General features: G+C 37.4%; 1 protein-coding gene across 1 annotated transcript in view; it reads right to left on the bottom strand.

Moving 5' to 3' along the window:
• The window catches only part of TRPA1 (transient receptor potential cation channel, subfamily A, member 1), a 116,536-nt gene that overhangs the window by 30,355 nt on the left and 69,094 nt on the right, over positions 1-17,087 (bottom strand). Inside the window, exons 10-19 of the mRNA XM_006860071.1 lie at positions 16,296-16,344; positions 14,244-14,343; positions 12,824-12,924; positions 11,201-11,370; positions 10,950-11,114; positions 7,737-7,851; positions 6,714-6,880; positions 5,241-5,334; positions 1,153-1,212; positions 183-281 (exon numbers count right to left, since the gene is read on the bottom strand). Coding sequence (XP_006860133.1) covers positions 183-281; positions 1,153-1,212; positions 5,241-5,334; positions 6,714-6,880; positions 7,737-7,851; positions 10,950-11,114; positions 11,201-11,370; positions 12,824-12,924; positions 14,244-14,343; positions 16,296-16,344 — 1,120 coding nt within the window. The remainder of the gene's footprint in view (positions 1-182; positions 282-1,152; positions 1,213-5,240; positions 5,335-6,713; positions 6,881-7,736; positions 7,852-10,949; positions 11,115-11,200; positions 11,371-12,823; positions 12,925-14,243; positions 14,344-16,295; positions 16,345-17,087) is intronic.

Here is a 17,087-nt window from a genome sequence, read left to right as displayed (position 1 = left end):
TATATACTTACCATTCTTCTAGGGCTTGTTATGATCCATATATAATATATATATATATATTTATATATATAAAAGAAAACTGCAAATTTTTCTAGACCACATCCATTTCCAACAAGTGTATGATTATAGTACCAAAATATTACATGTAAAAACTAGCTGAACAATGAAAACACCAGACTTACATTGAGTGTTGTAAGAGGCTCGTACATGACGTTCTTTAAAGGAGTAGATTTTCTGGTGAATTCTAGTGGACATTGAAGATACTTAAAATTATACTCGATCTGTAGGAGGTATAAAAGTTTCAAAAATTATATTTAGTCTACTATAGCTAAGTATCAGATTCTGAGCCACATGGTCTTCTCTGAAGGAGAAAGATAGGGATTTCTGCTTTCACATAGATTTTTTTAAAGCCTCAGAAACCCAATAGAGAGTTGCTTTGAGATGGAACTGACTTCACGGCACTTAATGACAACAATAGACTCCGTAAGTTGTTCTTAAAACATCAAATACACAAGCCTAAAATTCTGCTGAAAATGAAGTAATACAAACAAATCTGAATCATTTCATGTGGAGAAAAGTTAAATGATTACATATTTAATTTAAAAATATATCCTGAAAAATGATCTTTTGGCTTTACAACTGATGGCTATGGAAAAAGATGAATTTTCAAAATATCACTTAGATCATTTAGAATTTCATTCTTCAGATAAAACTATTCTATGAAATAGAAAGACTTAAAACAACTCTGAATAATAAAAACCAGTCCAAAAAAACCAAACTCACTACCATCAAGTTGGTTCTGACTCACAGTGACCACGTATAGGGTGTTCCAGGCTATAAATCTTTACGAGAGCAGAAAGCCTCACCTTTCTCCCTCAGATTGGTATGAACTGCTTATCTTGCATTAGCAGTTCAGTGCTTAACCTACAGTGCAATGAGGGCTCACTGAACAATACCTTTAGGAACAATTAAAATATTGAGGGAAAAGTAAAGATCAAGGGAGAAAATTCCCTAACTAGTAGCTAATACAATAATACAAGTCAAACCTGAAACTACCATCATTTGAGATTGGGAAACTACAGTGGCATTATTCATTAATTTTTCAAAGAACTATGATAAAATAATTCAGGCTATTGTGATCAAATAACTTACATGGTAGTCCCGGCATGACTTGTCATCTGTGGAGTGTAGCATGCACAAATCTAGAAGTACCTTAGGGAGAGACAAAAAAAGTAGTTAAGATGTCAGAGCAAGAGACTAAACATGACATAGGATTTTATTCTATTTCTAAAATAGCACAAAATAGCTTCCTTTTGCTTATTTCACAAAAGGGTAAATTACAATCTATGGACTGCAGAAACAAGGTTCGCAATACCAAGTGCTACAACTCCATGCCACGACAATGCCAAGTGATTCCGAAAAATACCGTGAGCTTGAGGACAAAATTGTGTTTACTAAAATTTGAGTAACCAATGGTTTTTGCTATTATTTTTGTCTCCCATTTGATGACTTTCTGGGCTCCTAGAAAATATATAGTTTATTAAGGATTCCACTGCTCAGTATATTAGAGTGACAGCCTGTTGTCCCTAATCAAGGATTTTCAGCCCAGCATTGAGTTATTTCTATGGACTAGGACTCATCTTCTGAATTACCCGGACCTGCAGTACAATATTTGCTCTTATACCACTGCTAAAGCCAAACAACAATGACAAATTATGTGCCAGAGGGGGCTGGACAAGACAGTCGGGAGAGATGCTATAACAAGATGTACTTGAAGGCTTCTGCTCTAGATACATAAGGAGCTCTGGTTGCGTAGTGGTTACGAATTGGGCTGTGAACCACAAGGTCAGCAGTTCGAAACTACCAGCTGTTCTGCGGGAGAAAGATGAGGCTTTCTGCTTCCGTAAAGATTTACAGCCTCGGAAACCCGGTACAGGGTCACTATGAGTCTGAACCAACTCCATGGCATATAGCAACAACAACAACGATAACTCTAGATACATAACTTAAAAAGGAAACACGTATGGGACCATTAGGGCCATCCCTAATGTGTGTGGGGTCTTAAGCAAATATACTGATGGTACCTATCTACATAAAGATCTTGTCTACATAAAGAATTTGAGTTAACCCAAATTGTGTGTATCAGCATTATTCTAGTGGCCCAAATTCACAATCCAGAGAGGGAAATACTGCACCAGTCATATAGCCCTATGGAACTGGGACTGGTTACAAGATCCCCAATGACCCCATCAATGATTCTTAGAGTTCCTGGAGCATCAGGGAATCCCACTTGAAGAATGTAGGGATAGAGGGCAGACAGCACCTAAAGCGGAGAAGCAGAGACCAGCTCTACCCTGTGGGCACTGTATTATGGTTGGCACTTAGAAAATGCTAAGGAAAGCTCTGCTGGTGACCAGACCAGCAGTATTGATGACATTAATAGGTATCATCAAAAATTTATGGAAAATAAAGACTAGGCTAGTCAATAGTGCTTTGCGAGGCAGAACCAGAGAAACAGGTCTAATTTTGAAGTTTGAGAAGCTTGTCATAATCAGCACAGGCAAAATAAAGAATGAGTTGCTGAGTGTTTTACAAAATGATTTACTTTCAGAAATATGTGTAAGTAATTCAAATGCATGATGTGAGTCTAAACTAGAAGGCCTTATGATATTGTTGTTGTTAAGTGCCATCTAGTCAGTACCAAGTCATAGTAGCCCTAGAGAGGGCTTTCTGAGGCTGTAAATCTTCAGGAGAGCAGAAAGCCTCAGCTTTCTCCCTTGGAGCAGCTGGTGGGTTTGAACTGCTGAACTTGTGTTTCATAGTCCACTGTTTATCCTGTTGTTGCTGTTAAGTGCCATCGAGTTGGTTCTGACTCATAGTGACCCTATATAGAGTTTCCAAGGAGCATCTGGTGAGCTTGAACTACCGACCCTGCAGTTCAAACTGGCCTTGCAGTTCAGCGTATTAATGCACAGTGCCACACCAGGAGTCCTTCAAATTTCCTTATTTTACTGGGGAAAAATCCCTATATTAAAGTAATATAAATCATTCTAGAAACTAGACTAGAAGATATATAACAGTATGAAGAAGAAGGAGTCCTGGTGTGGTACTGTAGGATAAGCACTGGACTGCTAACCAAAGTCAACAATTCAAACCCACCAGTTGCTGCTTGGAAACCCCAAACAGGGTCACTATGAGTCAGAACTTGCTTGATGGCACTTAACAGAACAGAACAGTAAATGAAGAAAAGAAAATCAAACATAATCCCACAATAGAGATAATTCTTGTTAATATTTTGATATAACTTCTTCAATAACTTTTTTTCCTCATGTGTGAATATTTTAAATTCTTTTTTCTATTATAAACGACACTTTAGGGAACACCACTCTATGTATTTCTGACTGTATGTCTGATTATTCATTATGATGGTGGTGTTGTTGTTAGGTGCCATCAAGTCAGTGCCAACTCATAGCGACCTTACCCACAGCAGAAGGAAACACTGCCCAATCCTGGGCCAACCTCACTACTGTTGTCACACTTGAGTCCATCGATGCTGCCACTTGGCCAATCCATCTCATTGGGGGTTTTCTTCTTTTTCTCTGACCCTCCACCTTACCAAACATGATATCCTTCACCAGCGACTGGTCATTCCTGACAATATGTCCAAAGTATGAGAGATGAAGTTTGGCCATTCTGGCCACCAAAGAGCATTCTGGCTGCACTTCTTCCAACACAGATTTGTTGGTTCTATGGGCAGCCCATGGCACTTTCAATATTCTCCTCCAACACCATAACTCAAAGCATCAATTCTTCTATCGTCTTCCTTATTTACTGTCCAACTTTCACATTCATTATGATAGATTGCTACAATTAGAATTCCTGAATAAGAGAATCTTGGGAGCATTTTCAACCTTTGAAGATATTTATGCACTAAAAAGTTTACCTGTACATCTCTGAACTGGACTAGACTTAATTCCCACTAGACTCCATAAAGAAAAAATTATATACATAAAACAGCATATTATAGGGTTTATTCCATAAATAAAAATAGTAAGTGCCACTAATAATTGTAGAAACAACATCAAAAAGTAGGAGGTGCCAACCACTATCCTGAACACTGCATATATTTTATCTCTAATTTTTGTAATGAGTTTCCAAGATTGGAATCAGAACATTGCTGTAGCGATAAATAGAAAATGAAGCTCAGAGAGGTAAATGGCTCCTATCAAACAACCCAGCAAAAGGCAGAGCCAGGATTAAGTACCAAGGCTTCCAGGCTCCAAATATGGTTGTGTAATCAGGTTTTTAAAAACTTATTTCTCCCTTGGAATGGTTAGTTACCACCTGTTTTTGGTCTTTCTGCCTGTTACAATCCTCAAATGTCAACTTTCCCAAAGGGTCTTTTACCTGTATCCCTCTAACACTCATGTGTTCAGCCGTATGTGCAGTAAACCCCTTGTGAGGGGCATTGGGTCTTGTGCCAGGTCTATGTTTCCTTTAGCATAGGGAGTCAAGTGTTCACATGATTATAGACATCGAACACATAATGTAAATAGATGCACTATGCCAAGTGTAAGAATCTTTCCTATTCTTCTTGAAAGGCTGACCAACCTTGGGCTGGCTTGCATCTTCATTGTTTTATAGAGGCAATTATAGAGAAATGTCACTGTACTGTATACAGAGGAATTACACAGGCTTATAGTACACAGCAACTAACACTAGACCTTACAGCTGGATACTCAAAAGTCAGAGGTGGCGTATGGCCATGGAAGAGAGGGCTCATTCATTTTAATGTGCTTCTCGGATTCCTGCCTTGTGAGAAGGAAGGCCCAGTCACCAGATCTTCTCATTTTCACAGAAAGGCAGATATATGGATACAAAAACAACTGTCCCATTTTAAGTTAGAAACAAGTGTCAGTTTAAAACAATAACAACAACATGAGAATCAAACAAAACACAACTAGAGATTTTTATTATTATTCAGTCAGCAATCACTAGTTTGTGATCTCTGCTCTACTCTTGGATAGTAGAGTTTAAAAAGTTGATTTCTCAACTATTAGGAATATTTAAATCAAGTAGACCCTCAGTAAATACTTATTAGCTAACATCCCTTAAGGACTATGAGAAACTAGAAGCATTATTTAAAGATGAAAACTTAGTCTGTGAATACAAAAATAAATCTTCACATCATGTGAGATGCCAGGCATATACACAGAAGAGATCTTGTTGGGAGAACTTACTTTCATGCATTCTGGGAGATATTCCACCATTTCCATGACAGGACATTTATTACTTTGAGAATAGTGATTAAATGTCTTAAAACATGCTTCCCATCTATTAAAAACAAACATAAATTATTAATCTGTTTTGAGCAGCAACAAAGCTACAGATATCAAGATTTTATTTTCAGGAAGAGGCTGAATTTTACTTCAATCATAAGGAATGCTCATCCACTGGTTCCAGCCAAGATCAATCCATCAGTGGGTTCCTGATCTATTAGTGGACATTAGGAATAGAAGCCAATATCAGGATGGCTGTTATAATCTCTTTCCCTCAATGCCTTCCAAAAAAAGAAAGGCTTTCATCTTCTTTTCCTCCCAAAGCCATGAAATGGTATGTACTTTCAGTGCTGATTGTGTTTGGTAGGGATATCCACACTTACATATATATTTCAGCAGCATTATACTGTGCACATAATATTTAGTATGTAGTCAATGTATGCATCATGCATGGAATTAAAAGACAAAATAACATGTTATCAAGTATATTAATAATCATGGACCCTGCCAGAACACTGAAGAATTTGCCTCTTCTTGTCATCCCTATCCAGTTGAATTGGCCATGAATGTGCCTACAATGTGAAGGAGAGCAGAAATCTGCAACAGGAAGGAGAGTCTGCTGATTTCACAATCATGTGAAGGTGATAGCAGATTGGTTCTAAAAACAGCCAGACACATTTTCCATTAACCCAGTCAGGAAAATCTAGCTACATGATCTGGTTTATCACCAGAAAACTTTCAGTTTTACACTCATATCAACTGGTGTTTCTTGAGACTAACAGTACTCAAAAGCACAGGTCCAACTTGTCTCAAATGTAAGGTTTCTCATATCTCTGTCTACTAGGTCCCTGGACATACCTACCTGTGACTATACAGAAAAGCTCCTGTATGACAAGTGGGTAAATTAACCCTCCATCTCTATCACTCAAACTCCTTTGTTGTTGTTACGTCAGTTCCAACTCATAGCTACCCCATATAGGGTTTCTAATGAGCAACTGATGGATTTGAACTGCCACCTCTGCAGCCCAGTGCTTATCCTACAGCGCCACACCAGAACTCCTTAGAGAATGGTTTGAAAGCCAACAACCACAAAAGATCACATATTAAGGGAGATTTCACTACACAGTTTGGGATTTTCTGTTGGCAGGAGACTAAGGCAATTTCAAGTAAGGCAGGGAAGAGCTTACTTAACAATGACCATGATGCCAGGCATTACACAGTTATGATCTCACAAAAGCCCTACCAAGGCGATATTTTCCTCCATGTATTAGAAATGAAAATCAGAGAGGTTAAGCAACCTGTCTGCTGTTGCCGAAAAAGTTAGCTAAAACTAAGATTTATGTGAATAAATGGCATTTTAAAATCCCTTCTGTGTTTGTAAACCATACCTCATGACAGATAGTATTAATAACCCTGGATAAGAAGGTGGTGTACCTTTTACTCCTGATGGTAGTAAGAACCACATCCTTTCTTTTGTTGTGAATTGCAACATGCAAAAAGGAGGCATCCTGCCTGTTCAGGACAATATCAGCATTGTGGCTCAAAAGAAGTGCAACAGCTTTGGCATGGCCTTCCCTTGCGGCAAAGTGAAGCGCAGTGTTCTTTTAGAGAAAACAGAACAGAAAATTCAGTCAAAAGAAAGTCTTAGCAAAACTCATGACTTAATTGCTAACATACACAAAATTTGCGACTGGTTTTTAAATCAGGATTTAAAATATTAAGTTAATAGTTCAAACATGGTGGGGAGGGGAGAGGAGAGGAGAAGGGCCTGACTGTGTGTCTGAAAGAAAACTTCAGTGTTCGGTTTTGTTTTGTTTTTTTGCAGTGGGATGATTCTTCAAGGACAAAGGACATACTTTTAGGGATGAGATTCTAGAGTGAACACAAAGAGAAGACTCCTGGTGGATTTGTCATCTAGTAGAGAAGCGGTTTACATATTTTAGGTTTTATAATCTAGTACATATACAAAAATTCAGAGATTATTATTAGGGTGCCAATTTTTAGTTTCAGCACAACAGAAGAAGATTTAGAACAAAAACCCACTACACTCATTTGTCTCCATTGTTTCATGAAACAATTTCAATACATTTCAATAATCTCCTTCTCCTAAAATAGGACATAATAGCTGGATATGAGATAGTTCTTAAAATACATTTAATTTTATTGAAAATTCACCCTACCCTCCTCATTACTCTCAGTTCACCAGAAATTGGTGAATGTTTTCTCATCAATCTGCATAGGCCTGTGGATGGGGTTAGGTGAAACTGGAGAAGGGTCTTCAGCATGGGCCCATCCCGTGGCATTCTTCTTACTCTGTTCTCTTCTATTCACTCCCCACCCCCAGATTCTGTGTGCTAAGAACCCAACAAATGATTGGTAATGAGGCAAGGAAGGGAAGTAGATATCTAAGGAGGCTTTCCCTAAGATCTGAGGTTGACAGGAAGAACGTGTACGTACCCCTTCTTCATCCAGCTGATCTGTGCACTTCAAATTGGTATCCAGAATGACCTTCATGGTCTGTGTGTACCCACCCAGGGAAGCATGATGCAAAGCAGTCCAGCCATAATAGTCACTGTGGAAGAGTTAAGAATCAATGTGTGTATACCTGCATATGCTTTACACAAGTAAGATGGGAAGTGATACCACACAGTTCATTAATCTAAAAGGTGATTCTGATGACAAAAACTGCATAATTGAAATCTGTTGTTTTTGCTGTTATTAAGTGACTTTGAGTCAGATTCCAATACGCAAAGACCCTGTTCAGAATTTTAGAGGAGCAGCTGTTAGGTTGGAACTGTCGACCTTGAGGTTAGCAGTCCAGATCTAGCAACCAAATATTCATTTTCCATTAATAATAAATTAACAACTCTCAATTTCAATTTTTTTTAAATGAGTTACCTGCAGTGTGATTTATACATATTTTTTATTTGGTGGTGGTGGTGGTTTTGTGTTGTTGAGTCAGTTCTGACTGATAGTGACCCTGTACAGGGTCTCTGAGGCTGTAATACTTTACAAGGGCAGAAAGTCATCTTTCTATCATAGAGCTGCTGGTAGATCCGAACTGCTGACCTTGAAGTTAGCAGCCTTACTTGTATTCCACGACACTAACAGGGATCCTTACATTTTTATTTAGTATGTTAAAATATTAAAATTATATCAGCACACTACCAAAAATTTAAAAGTGGAGGAAACTAGAATTAGCATTTCTGTGTCATATTTTTTCCTAAGCTACAATAAGCTTAAATGTGCTCTTTTAAATTTTATTTTATTATATAAAAATTTTATGATGATATTAGTCTTCCAGGCCAACGTTGTTGTTGTTGTTAAGTGCCGTTGAGTTGCTTCCGACCCATAGCGACCCTGTATAGGGTTTCCAAGGAGCAGCTGGAGAGCTTGAACTGCTGACCTTGCAGTTGAAACAGCTTTGTAGTCTGGCGCATTAATCCATAGAGCCACACCGGGACTCCTACTGGCCAGTGGTGGTGGTGATGTGCCATGGAGTTGGTTCTGACTCATTGCGACCCTGTACAGGGTTTCCAAGGCTGTAAATCTTTAGGGGAGCAGAAAGCCTCATCTTTCTCCTGCGGAACCGCTAGTAGTTTCGAACTGCTGACCCTGAGGTTATATGGTTACTACTAATATTATTAATACTAATGTCTTAGTTCTCTAGTGCTGCTGTAACAGAAATACCAGCCGTGGATGACTTTAATAAACAGGAATGGATTCTGTCACAGTCTGTTGTTGATGTTAAGTGCCACCGAGTTGGTCTCAACACATATAAGGTTTCCAAGGAATGGCTGGTTGAGTTTGAGTCACCAACCTTGTGGTTCAAGTCGACTTTGTGGTTCAGTGCTTATCCTACAGCGCCACACCAGTTTGTTGTTGTTGTTAAGTGCTGTCGAGTCGGTTTTGACTCATGTTGACCCTGTATAGGGTTTCTGAGGAGCGGTTGGAGAGCTTGAACTGTGGACCTTGCAGTTCAAACCGACCTTGCAGTCTAGCGCATTAACCCACAAAGCCATACCAGGACACACCAATTTAGGAGGGTGGAAATCTGAATTCAGAGAAAGGGCTCTTGAGAAAAGTGTCTCCTTTCAGCATCTGTTGGCCCAACATTCCTTGATGATCTGCATTCATCTTGGCATTAATCTTCCCCTTCGCAGTGCAGATGCCTCAGGTCCAAAGGAGGCACTTCACTGTTGGCTCTTTTTCTTGATGGGAATAAATCCTTCTTCCTTTTCTCATTCATCTCCTCTTCTATTGTTGGGAAGTTCCATCGCATTTGACCAAGATTATGATGGGATTAAGGGTATTGCAGCCCCCTTTTAACCCTCCTATTGATTCATCACATCAGATCACATCATGGGAAATCATATAACTGCCACACTACATAATGGAAAAATCATTAAGAATCATGACCTAGCCATATTGACCCTTATTTGGGGGAAGCTCAATTCAATCTATGACAACCAATTAAAAAATAATAATAATCAGAGAGCCCATCCATGACTCTAAGACACTGAGATTAGTGTCACATATTCTTCTAAAATTCAGGCCTTGAGATTTTTTTCCTTTTGCGTTCTTAAATATGCTTACACAATCCCTTTGGGAAATGTTTCCAATTTGTGTCCTTTATCACAAAAACTCAAGATGTCAGTATAATGAAGGTTTGTCACCTTAGTGATTCTTTTGGAAATTAGACAAAGAAGCTATGTATGAGGTTCTCAAACCATTTAATTGCAGTACTAACATGCAGTTATTTTAAGATACCAGAGACCCCTGAGTATTTCAGTGAAGCAGCAGCTCTTCATTCAGGCCCACTTTGGTAGACACCTTGTAGCTCTGCTGCTTAGTGCTCCCTTGCAAACTGACAGGAACTAAACAAAGCACGCATTGCATGGTTGTGGCATTACTTTGTTGACATTTGTGTGCATATAAAAAACGAGGGCTTTGGAAATTACCCTAATGAACTCTTTGCTAGAACCTAGTTAAATTGAGAAGTTAATTCATATTTCCAGTTTTTTTCTTTATAAAAATAAGGTCATATAGGTATGTCACTTTTATATTTGTTGTAGCTAAGTGCCATCGAGTCAGTTCCAATCCATAGTGACCCTGTATAGGGTATCCAAGAAGCAACTAGTGAGCTTGAACTGCAGACCTTGCAGTTCCAACTGACTTTGCAGTCCAGCACATTTTCGAAACTTCGTTTTGTTCCTTCTGTTGGAATTCCTTTAAGTAAAACAAAGTTCAACACTTTCTAATATGCATCCTGAGTTTTTTATTTCAATAACGGGAGTGAATGAAAAGAGGGTCTTTGGACGTATGTGTGTATGTTTGTGCATACCCACACATGTATACAGATGTAAACAGATATGTATAAAAACATAGCAATATGAACTTATAGTTGAGAAACTATCAAAAGGTCTAAAAACTATTATACTCAAAACCACTTTTCCTTGACCTTGAACAAGGTCTTCAGGTCTCTAAACCTGATGTCTTCATTTGTCAACTACAAATACTGATGTCCTTTTCAATATATGAGAATTCATATTTTAAGAAACAAGATAAAAAAAAAAGATTGCTTAGTGAGCTGTAAAGTTAGGTATCATAATTAAAAATAAAATAGGAAACCAATCTGGAAATAACTAACTCGTAAGGATATATTCTCACCTTAGAAATAGCGCGCCTTTTTTCAGGAGAAGATGAACAACTTTATCATGTCCATTTTTGGCTGCCAGATGGAGAGGAGTCATTCCATGAATGTCACCTTCATTCAAAAGCCTCATATCAGTTATATCTTGTAGGAGCCTCTGGCAGGTATTGATACGTCCGTAACTTGAGAAAAGATTAAGATGACAGTTGCACAGCAAATATTCAACAGAAATAAGGCAAGCTCAGATATTGGACACACTGGCCCTTACCTGGCTGCAAAATGCAGGGGTGATTTCTTATCTTTGCTTTTGGAATGAATGGACACATCGAAGTGAAGTAGGTTATTTACCGAGACAGGAACTCCCTGTCTACAAGCATAATGTAGAGGGGTACAGCCATTGTTGTCTTCATCCATGACCAACTCTTTAATATGTTGCATCTGTAGGGAAAATATTCTACATATAGCAATGCTATGCTAAAGCAATGTTTTTCAATCTGTACTGCAGGGTAGTATCAAATTTTCCAACAAAGGTCAATATGCATTGCTGCAGGGGAAAATGTTAATACCCTAAAGGATACTAGAATTAAATGTATTTCTCCAAAAGTATGGTAATGTTGTGGACTCTGTCCCCCTATAATATACCTTATCAAATTAAAAGCACTGACTTTAGATCCAGAGAGGGAGAGCGACTGTGTGCTGAAGACCTGGGGAGTACGGGGAAGGATTGCATGGAGGGGATTGTAACCATGGCAATGAGACGATATACGATAGAATGAATGTAAAACTAATGTTCTCCCATGTAAACTATCACATAATTCACAATAAAACATTTAAGAAAAAATAATAAAAAAAAATAAAATTTAAAAAAAGTTAAAGGCACTGAACAGTCCTTCAAGTTAGAGTTATACTTTAATGTTTTTTATACTAGCTGTGACTTTTTACACAAGTATTTTCAAACTGTATTTGAACACAGAGCCCCTGCTCATCCCTTCCTCTTTTCTGCCTGCAAATGCCCTCATCAGCCAACACTAATGTGCTCTGTTAGAGAAAACAGATGCGAAGATGACCAGTTTATCAGTTCCCCTGAAGTTGGTTCCTACTAATGGCAATTCCATCTGTGTCAGAGAAGAACTTTGGCCCATTGTTGTTATTGTTGTTGTTATGTGCCATGGAGTCAGTTCCGACTAATAGCGGCCCTGTGCAGAGTTTCCGAGGCTGTAAATCTTTACGGGAGCAGAAAACCTCATCTTTCTCCCGTGGAACAGCTGGTAGTTTCGAACCGCTGACCTTGCGGTTCACAGCCTGATTCGTAACCACTACGCTACCAGAGCTCCATAGGATGTTAAAATTAAATTTACTTTACGTTTTAAGTCATTTTAAGTCAAAACTGAGTGAACAAATGAGCATCTTAGTCTAATCAATAAGCATTTATATTTTCTTAATTGATTATGAAGTATTATTAATTCACTTACGTACTTGACTAACTCTCTTTTCCTGACATGCAGTTTATAATGGTTTAAAAAAGAAATAAAACTGATAAATTATGCATGAATCTTTATATATGGGAATATATGGAAACTTTCTATGACTTACAAAAATCAATCCTTAGTTAGTTAATTAATTAATCATTAGCACCATCTTGTAAATAAACACTCAAATAATGGCATCTTTATTTTAAAACACTGATACAAATTCTAGAGTCAGTTTTCAATGTTGTTGTTGTTGTTAGGTGCCATCAAGTTGGTACTGACTCATAGCAACTCTATGCACAACAGAACGAAACACTGTCCTGTGTCATAATAGTACATACCATAAAAAGCAAATTACTTTGCTGTGTTGAAGCTCATTCTGAAGCTCCATACAAATTACCCACATACACGTATAAATTTACCTGCATAAACTCAAGTTGCAAATTTTTTAATCCACAGGGTTGCTGTACAGTCAAATGCAAAAAATTACGTCCAAGATAATCTTTTATGTTTACATGGGCACCTAAACAACAAAACAAAACATGATAAAAATAAAACTTCTTCATTTAGGTAAAGCATGGACAATAGTAAATTTGAGAAAACAAAAGATTTTCAACTTAATACTTTGACTAACATATGAAATTGTATTTAGATAAGAAAACTAAGCATATTTAGTGGAACAATTGTATGTAACAGTGTTGGGGAGGAAAATATGTAATATAATACATTTATGAGGTCTTGGCATAAACTATAAATATGGAGAGGTTGAAAGTAGGAAAAAACAGATACATCTCCTCAATGTACTGTTGGCATGAAGTACCTAAATTGGGGATAGTTACAGAACCTACACAACATTGGATTAATTGATTGAATGAATATTGATAAAATGTCCATCAAAATGCCTGAAAAGTAATAATTATATTATAAATATCATCTATTATTATTCTGAAACTGTTGCTTTATGTAACATTTCCTTGTTATTGTTAAGTGCCATTCGAGTCAGTTCCAACTCACAGCAACCCTGTATACCAGGGGTGGGGAACATCAGGCTGTGGGTCATATTGTTGTTGTTGTTAGTGCCGTAGAGTTGATTCCAACCCATAGCAACCCTGTATAGGGTTTCCAAGGAGCAGCTGGTGAGCTGCAATCACAGACCTTGCAGTTCAAATGACTTTGCAGTGTGACGCATTAACCCACAGCACCACATGAGGACTCCATGGGTCATATAAGGTCTGTGAAATCATTTGGTCTGGCCCTGCCAAGGCAACTGCAGTTCCAGTCATCACATTGGTGGTGGGAGTGGTGATGTGCCCTAGAGTCTGTTCCAACTCACAGCAACCCTCCATAGGGTTTCCGAGGCTGTAAATCTTTACAGAAGCAGAAAGCCTCATCTTACTCCCATGGAACAGCTGGTAGTTCAAACTGCTGACCTTGAGGGTAGCAGTCCAACTCATAACCACTATTCTACCAGAGCTCCTTAGCTATTACATTAGGGGTGAGTTAATTAAATGTTTGACCAAATATAGCAGGCTAATTTTTCAGCTGATAATTTTGTATGGTCCACAAATGATGTTATAAATTTTGGCAGAACAAAGGTTACCCACCCTTGCTATATAGGGTTTCCAAGGAGTAGCTGGTGGGTTTGAACTGTGGTTCACAGTCCAGTGCTGATCCTACAACACCACACCAGGAGTGAAATTATTCAAGATATGGTTAGAGTTCAATTTATCTTTCTATCAAAGTGCCTGACTCAGTTCCCAGCACACAACAGATGGTTAACAAATGTTTATTTAACCAAACTGAATAATGATTCTAAAGGCTCAGCTGGTTTCTTCTTGGTACCTTTCGAGAGTAGCAAATTCACAATATTCCAAGATGCAGAGGCAGTTGCTAACAGAAGCGGAGAACGTCCTTCAGAATCAATGCTATTAATATCTGCTCCCTAAAATAAAACAGTTTGGTTAAATTGTCAAAAAAAGAGACAATTAAGAGAAGTGTAAATGTCAACTAAGAGCATGTGAACAAATAAATCATCCCTAACTAATAGCAAATCAATAGAACAGAATGAATATAACTAGCATTTCCAGGCATGACAAACTATGTTATCCCTGAAATTTTCCCTGTAATTCATATATTGCAACATCAGAAATCAAGGCATTCTTTCATAATTTTAACAACAAAAAATATTCTCATAGCTAATCTTTTGACTGACAACAGGCAATAGCTTTCTGTTACTATTTTAATCATAAAAATAAAACCCTTTGACCTATAGCATGAGCTTGATCCTCACTTTAAGAAATAGTTTTTAAAAATCAAGATTTTAAAGATGTGCCAAAATTATGTGATAAAAAATTTCAAAACAAATCATTCACTTTTATTTTAAAAAATCTACTTCATGTATCTTGAATTTAAGTTTTAAAATAACTAACTGAAATATTTATTTAAGAAAATTTATATTAAAATCACAGGACTTTTTTAAATGAATAAGTTAATGTTTACCATTATGTATCACAGTAATAATATTTGATATGACTTTAGAAAAAGGCTTTTTAAAATGTTACGGTATGTGTCATATATTTTGTAAAGAGTAGTAAGAATAGTTTAAGCTATGACTGTGATTATTGTGTGACTTTTGGGGGTACATTGAATGTATATGAATTAATCTAATGGCAGTAACCATTTGAAAGCACAGTGGTAGAGTTTTCATGCCTGCTCAAGAGATCATTTCATTTGAATGAAACCATGCATGTCATAAACTATATACTGAGTCTCTTCTTAGGATTCTTCTATGTAAATATCACAATTTCAATAGTTGCTATTGACAATAAGTGCATGTTAAACACTACAAATGGGGCTGCATTCATTGCTGAGATCATAGAGCTTAAATCAATCATATATTCATCCATATAGAGGCTTTATTAAAATTTAACTCAAAATCTGACTTATTACACTTCTTATGTGAGAGAGAAAAAAACAAGAAACCGAAAAAACACCTCATGCTTTTACTTGTAGCAAACCTTGGAAACTGTATTTTTCAGTTCTTCAGTTTTTCATTGTTTGAACGATGATACTGAGGCAGCTGGTGTAATGCACAATGGAAGACGAAGCTGACAGGCCCCACTCAAAGACAAGTGTGCTTAGTCAGGTAGCCCGAGACTCACCCACTGCTAAATCCAGTTCCCAGACATAAGGAATAGCTTCCGTACCCACAAGCTGCCAGCGTTAGAAACATCACTATGGGTATGTACTAACTATGTATTCTAGCTTTTGTAATAAGATGTTTTCATATCCACACCAAATAATCTGACCCATGTTCCTATACCTAGATAACAAATCAGTTCTGTCTCTCATTTGGCATCCTCAAGCCACCAGGCCAGAGCTTCAAATATAGCTGAACAAGAAATCCCTGCGTGTTCTCGCTGCTCCCTCTCACATTTCTTAGAAAACCACAATACAGGTGCATTCCCACGCTCCAGCTCAACCTCTGCCCTGTGAATGACTATGTTCCACCCCTCACTCCATAACACCACACCCTCGGGGCTCTATGAGCACGAGGGACTTGGAGTATAATCTTTTTTGTAAATTGTTTCTGGCCCACCTCTCTTGATTTGCATTGAACTATACCATGCCTCAAGCATAATTATTGTATCAAGATAAAACAGGGCATCAAAAAGTACACTTTGGTACTTCAAACATCATCATAAGGAAAGTCGATGCTAATGTATTAAGATACAGTGTGCTCTTATTTGCAAATACGTCAATCATCCTTTTGTAAACTTTCTTTGTTGTTAAATACAAATTTTGGTTTAAGTTTGAAGATCCATTTTGTGTAATTATAGAATTTTCAACTGTAAATTGTAATAAACAAAATAAACCTGTCACATAAATACTTACCATTGAAATTAAATATTCTGCAAGTTCATGGTGATCAAACAATGAAGCTCTGCAAAACAAAAATAATAGTAAGGTGCTGTTGACATAAATGTATAAAACATAGCTACTATATTCAGAAAGCAAATGTCACTTGTCATTTAAGAACATGATACAATATTAGAGAATTAGTCATCTTTCACAACTATGATTGATTCTGATTAGGGTGATATTTCCAAACTAATAGTAATAGAAAAAAATTAAATACAATATTTTCTTCCTTATCCTTTGTTATTGTTTTTGTTAAGTGCTGATGAATTACTTCCAACTCATAACGACCCTGTATAGGGTTTCTAAGAGCTGTTGGTGGGTTTGAACCACCCACTTTGTGATTGGGATAAATCCAGTGCTTAGTCTACAGCACCACCCTATAAAATCTTCATGACCGTTGTTTTGTAGTAAGTAGAAACTTCTATCCCAGACTTGACGTGCCAAACGAAAGACATAGCCCTGTTACCACTGTGATCGTGGGGAATAATGCCAGCTGCAGGCAAGTGACTCTAAGCTTCATTGGAGGACTGAAAATGCAAGCTCTTCTCTATGTCAGGGCAGGGATGCCCTTCTTAGTATTTGTGAAACGTCAAAAAAAGAGACAATTAAGAGAAGTGTAAATGTCATTTGGATATGACTTCCCATCAAAATAAAAATATACTGATAATAAATTTGCCATATCAAAGTTTTCAATCTTTAGTAAAGTACCACAATAACAACTGTTAAAGCTAACAATTTAAAAACTGTTTCCTATTGCAAGTCTAT

The sequence above is a fragment of the Chrysochloris asiatica genome, unplaced genomic scaffold (assembly GCF_000296735.1).
Source record: "Chrysochloris asiatica unplaced genomic scaffold, ChrAsi1.0 scaffold00036, whole genome shotgun sequence".
NCBI classification, from domain to species: Eukaryota; Metazoa; Chordata; class Mammalia; order Afrosoricida; family Chrysochloridae; genus Chrysochloris; species Chrysochloris asiatica.
The sequence above is the reverse complement of the archived record's forward strand: the minus strand, read 5'-3'. Positions and strand labels throughout refer to the sequence as shown.